Below are 5716 nucleotides of genomic sequence, written 5' to 3'. Positions count from 1 at the left end.
ATTTCTGTTGATATTCAAAATGTCTCAACTACAAAATAAATCCTAAACTGAAATTTCAAATTGATCAGAATTAAAAGTTTATGTCAACCATAGACTGTATATAAAAGAACCAGTTGGTTGAGTCTTGACAAGCAGCCGAAAGTTTATCAAGTTCTGATTTAAATTGTGTTTAAATGAATAATATGAAATAAACAGAACGTGTAAGTTAACGTGATGAGTTTTTCATTTTTTATTTTTTGTTTTGTTTTAATTCTGAATGAAATGGACTTGTAATCTTTGTCATTTTTGTAACCACTGATATTATGGAAGAAGAACTGACCTCATACTTCTGAGAATGTAAAACATTGATGAAAACACTGTTACTTTGGTCAAAGATGTTTCTCTCATTCTTAGTCCCCTCAGCTCCATTCCCCAGAGCTTGTTCAGGACCAGGAAGATTTGGTGTCATTGACCCAACTGAGTCTGTCTTAGATCTGCCATCAAAAAAACACTTTGTTCATGTTCCTCTTCTAAAAAACTACAAATATTGTTAAACTGGGGCGACATTATTGACTTCTTTATGAGCCGTGGATTTTGTAGCAACATGGGACCAAGAAGACGTCTGAAAATATTTCAAGAACAGCTGAGATTTATTTGGAGTTGATCAGAATCATATCAAGTGATGATAGGTGTGAACTATTTAACATTTTCTTCATTACCTATGCCTATAGTCCCACTATAGGAAGAACATAGCTGTTCTTCAGCTCAAACCAGACACCGACACAAGAAACCAAAGGACTTGATGAAAAACTAACTCTTAGTTTATTAAGGACTTAGAGAAGGAAACAAAAAGAGCTGCAGAGTGTGGCAGGATAATCCAGTAAACCAAAAGCAAGACAAACTGTGTCTGTGACTGTGTGAATGTGTTTGTCTCTGTGTGGACAGACATGATGAGAGCTAATTGTTGATGATTGGTCCACAGAGTCCACCAGCGGAGCTCAAAGGTTATCGGTGGTCAGTCTACCCAGCAGCATCAGACACAGCTGGACTCCATCTTTCTGGTCTGTACATGTACAACAACTACTTTCCATCATGTCCATGCTGCTCTTTGTAGACTAGTGGATTGTCAGTGTGTCCAACATGGATCTGATGTTTGTCTCCATTGTTTCAGTCTGCTTCTGTCATTCATATCGTCTTCTGTTTAGCTGCTGGAGGACGACATCATCACTTTTATAAGAAGCGAGCTGAAGAAGATCCAGAAGGTTGTGAGTCCAGATTACCCAGAATGCTCAGAGAGTCAGAGGGAGGATGAGGAGGTGTTGGAGGGTGAAGATGAAGAGCAGAGGAGGAGCAGCAGAGATTTATTCCTGAAGATGACAGTGAACTTCCTGAGGAGAATGAAGCAGGAGGAGCTGGCTGACTGTCTGCAGAACAGTAAGAGGATTTCTCTAAACATTGAAGCTGCTGGAGAAATGGGACATTTACTAATGTCTCAAGAGATGAACCAAGATATATTCACACACTCATTCTTTAAAGCAATGACATGTTGGAATATTTACTGTTTATTCATTCATCTTCTTTGTTTTTTCATTCAGGACATTTTGCTCCAGAATGTCGACACAAAGTTAAATCTAGTCTGAAGGAGAAGTTCCAGTGTGTGTTTGAGGGGATTGCTAAAGCTGGAAACTCAACCCTTCTGAATGAGATCTACACAGAGCTCTACGTCACAGAGGGAGGGACTGCAGAGGTCAATAATGAACATGAGGTCAGACAGATTGAAACAGCATCCAGGAAACTACACAGACCAGAAACAAGCATCAGACAAGAAGACCTCTTTAAAGCCTCACCTGGAAGACATGGACCAATCAGAAGAGTGATGACAAAGGGAGTGGCTGGCATTGGAAAAACAGTCTTAACACAGAAGTTCACTCTGGACTGGGCTGAAGACAAAGCCAACCAGGACATCCACTTCATATTTCCATTGACTTTCAGAGAGCTGAATGTGGTGAAAGAGAGAAAGTTCAGCTTGGTGGAACTTGTTCATCACTTCTTCACTGAAACAAAAGAAGCAGGAATGTGCAGCTTTGAAGACTTCCAGGTTGTGTTCATCTTTGACGGTCTGGATGAGTTTCGACTTCCTCTGGACTTCCACAAGACTGAGATCCTGACTGATGTTACAGAGTCCACCTCAGTGGATGTGCTGCTGACAAACCTCATCAGGGGGAAACTGCTTCCCTCTGCTCACCTCTGGATAACCACACGACCTGCAGCAGCCAATCAGATCCCTCCTGAGTGTGTTGACATGGTGACAGAGGTTAGAGGGTTCACTGACCCCCAGAAGGAGGAGTACTTCAGGAAGAGGTTCAGAAAAAAGAACGACAGCAGGATCATCTCCCACATCAAAACATCACGAAGCCTCCACATCATGTGTCACATCCCAGTCTTCTGCTGGATCACTGCTACAGTTCTGGAGGATGTGTTGGAAACCAGAGAGGGAGGAGAGCTGCCCAAGACCCTGACTGAGATGTACATCCACTTCCTGGTGGTTCAGGCCAAAGTCAAGAAGCTCAAGTATGATGGACGAGCTGAGACAGATCCACACTGGAGTCCAGAGACCAGGAAGATGATTGAGTCTCTGGGAAAACTTGCTTTTGATCAGCTGCAGAAAGGACACCTGATCTTCTATGAATCAGACCTGAGAGGGTGTGGCATCAATATCAGAGCAGCCTCAGTGTACTCAGGAGTGTTCACACAGATCTTTAAAGAGGAGAGAGGCCTGTACCAGGACAAGGTGTTCTGCTTCGTCCATCTGAGCGTTCAGGAGTTTCTGGCTGCTCTTCATGTCCATCTGACCTTCATCAACTCTGGTGTCAACCTGATGGAAGAACAACAAACGACATCTCTGTGGTCTAAAATATTTAAAAAACTAACACGTCTCCATCAGAGTGCTGTGGACAAGGCCTTACAGAATCCAAATGGACACCTGGACTTGTTCCTCCGCTTCCTCCTGGGTCTTTCACTGCAGACCAATCAGACTCTCCTACGAGGCCTGCTGACACAAACAGGAAGTAGATCACAGACCAATCAGGAAACAGTCCAGTACATCAAGAAGAAGATCAGTGAGAATGTGTCTGCAGAGAGAAGCATCAATCTGTTCCACTGTCTGAATGAACTGAATGATGGTTCTCTAGTGGAGGAGTTCCAACAGTCCCTGAGATCAGGACGTCTCTCCACAGATAAACTGTCTCCTGCTCAGTGGTCAGCTCTGGTCTTCATCTTACTGTCATCAGGAGAAGATCTGGATGAATTTGACCTGAATAAATACTCTGCTTCAGAGGAGGCTCTGCTGAGGCTGCTGCCAGTGATCAAAGCCTCCAACAAAGCTCTGTAAGTTCATCATCAATAAATACACATCAACCTGTCAGCTGGTCACAAAGGTAAAGGGTTTTTTGTCATTGTCTCTTCAGACTGAGTGACTGTAACCTCTCAGAGAGAAGCTGTGAAGCTCTGTCTTCAGTTCTCAGCTCCCAGTCCTCTAATCTGAAACATCTGGACCTGAGCTTCAACAACTTGGAGGATTCAGGAGTGAAGCATCTGTCTGCTGGACTGGAGAGTCCAAACTGGAAACTGGAGACTCTGAGGTCAGTTTTCATTTCTTTTCTTCTCCTGCTTCTGAAGAATGGAGATCCAGTTTAGATGAGTTCTCTTGTCAGGACTGTCAGATAGAAAAGGAGCTCAAAAAGTTGAAATGAAGGAGCATCATGTTCCTGAACATCAGCAGGTATCTCCTCAGTCATCGGTGGTGGGTCTGATCACAAACCACATCAAGTCCAGTATTCACATGTGTTGACATTAACAGAGTTCTTGGTGTCACTAATCATTCTTTCTGTCCATACTGTCTGTGGACAAATCCCCTTATAGTCTGACTCCAATCAGACCAGACGGAGGACAACATCCACAGTGTTGTTGTGTTGTGTTGATCTTCAATTCATCTTGTTCTTCAGCACATCCAGTCAGTATCAGTTTGTGTTTCCAGTGTTTCCTGCTGAGCTGCAGTGGAGGGACAGGAACTCAAAGAGGAACTTTGATTAGTGTCAGTCAGACTGCTGAAGCTTCATATTAGTGTCAGCTCAGCAGTGGAGTTGTGTTAGGAAGAGACCACTTCCCAGTCAGTGTGGACAGCAGGAATCTGAACAACTCTGGAATCAGTCCATATGGCATGTGACTGTTGTTGGAAGACACACATGAACATGTCAACTTGTCCTTTAACATTTCTATAGATTCCAACTTCTGAAGGTTTGCTGGTTAAATCTATGGTCATAATCAAACCAGTTCATCATTCCCTCTCTAATTAGTACAGGTTCATTAGATCAAGACAAATATTAAGTGTGGGGGATATTATTGGGTCTGTTGTGTCTTGTGACGTATTTAACAGTTTAGTGTTACCAATTTCTGGACCGGCATGTCTGCTACAGTCTCATTTCAGTCTCTAGATTTCTTCGGATGGAATTTAATTTAAATCTGGGTTTCATTCACATTGTCACACCGTGGTGAGGGTGTCTTGTCTTGGGTTGTTTTGTCCTGTCATTTCCTGTTTTATTTTGAAAAGTAATTCTCCTCTCGTTTCAGGTCACTTGCCCTTCCTCATGTGTCTCTGTCTGATTGCCCTAAGTGTTTCCACCTGTCCCCTATTTCCCTCCATGTGTTTAAGTAGTCTGTGTTCCCCTTGTCTTGTGCCAGAGTGTTATCGTCCTCAACCTGCACCCGTGCCTTGTTTCATGTCTTCAACCATAGAAGTTTTCAAGTAAGCCTGTTATTCCTCTCGAAGAGAGAGTTTTTGTTTGTTAATTCTTTCCTTAGTTTAGATCTTTAGTCCTGAGGTTTTCCTCCATTTAGAGTGTTTTGTGTTTTTTTTTTTTATTTGTTTTTTGATTTGAGTCTTCCTCCTTCTGGAGAATATGTCTTTGAAGGTTCTTAGTCATCCAGGTCATGGTAATCCAAAAAGCGTTGAATAAGGTCAGCTGGACTTGTAGAATTTCTTGAAGACGTTTCGCCACTCATCCGAGTAGCTTCTTCAGTTCTGATAAACTAGTGGGAAATTGAGGTTTAAATAGGAAAAACTCTGTGGGTAACACCCACCAGAAATTTGCTTGACCAGAAACTGGGGTCACTAATTACCATAATGGCTGATACTTACCTGTCCTTGAATGGGGGGGAACTGAGTGCCCAGGCTAACTTGCCCTATGAATAGAGCTCTAACGAGGCTATTGTCCATGGGAACCTGGAGGCTCAATGTGTGAATGTTGTTGAAACTTCTTGGGGACAGAAGTCAAAACTGAATTATAAATAGTTGGTAAATTAAATCTCAGTCCACCTCCTCTGTTTAGAGAAGGTTTCTCCATTTTGACATAGATGGCTTCCTTAACTCCTCTCTCAAACCATCTGTCCTCTCTGGCCAGGACTTTGACGTTGTTATCCTCAAAGGAGTGTCCTTTGTCCTTCAGGTGGAGGTGGACTGCTGAGTCGTTTCCTGATGAGCTGGCTCTCCTGTGTTGGGCCATGCGCTTGTGTATGGGTTGTTTGGTTTCCCCCAATGTACAGGTCTGTACATTCCTCGCTACACTGAACCGCGTACACTACATTGCTCTGTTTCTGTCTAGGTGTTTTGTCCTTGGGGTGGACCAGTTTCTGTCTTAGGGTGTTTCCAGGTTTGAAATAAACTGGGATGTGGTGTTTA

The 5716-nt window shown here is 43.0% G+C and overlaps 1 protein-coding gene across 1 annotated transcript; it reads left to right on the top strand.

Moving 5' to 3' along the window:
• Positions 1-1352: 1352 nt before the first annotated feature.
• Positions 1353-3370, top strand: LOC125003543 (protein NLRC3-like). Its single transcript, XM_047577533.1, has 2 exons — positions 1353-1413; positions 1575-3370. The coding sequence occupies exons 1-2, from the start codon at positions 1353-1355 to the stop codon at positions 3368-3370; spliced, it is 1857 nt and encodes a 618-aa protein (XP_047433489.1).
• The last annotated feature ends 2346 nt before the right edge of the window (positions 3371-5716 follow it).

Source organism: Mugil cephalus, chromosome 2, assembly GCF_022458985.1.
Source record: "Mugil cephalus isolate CIBA_MC_2020 chromosome 2, CIBA_Mcephalus_1.1, whole genome shotgun sequence".
Taxonomy (NCBI): Eukaryota; Metazoa; Chordata; class Actinopteri; order Mugiliformes; family Mugilidae; genus Mugil; species Mugil cephalus.
This window is presented reverse-complemented; position numbering and strand designations above follow the sequence as displayed.

Excerpts from the sequence above, each read along its gene's own strand:
- LOC125003543 (XM_047577533.1), top strand. The coding sequence starts at position 1,353 with ATGACAGTGAACTTCCTGAGGAGAATGAAGCAGGAGGAGCTGGCTGAC. Across the intron at positions 1,414-1,574 it reads GGCTGACTGTCTGCAGAACA|GACATTTTGCTCCAGAATGT; the intron begins GTAAGAGGATTT and ends TTTTTCATTCAG.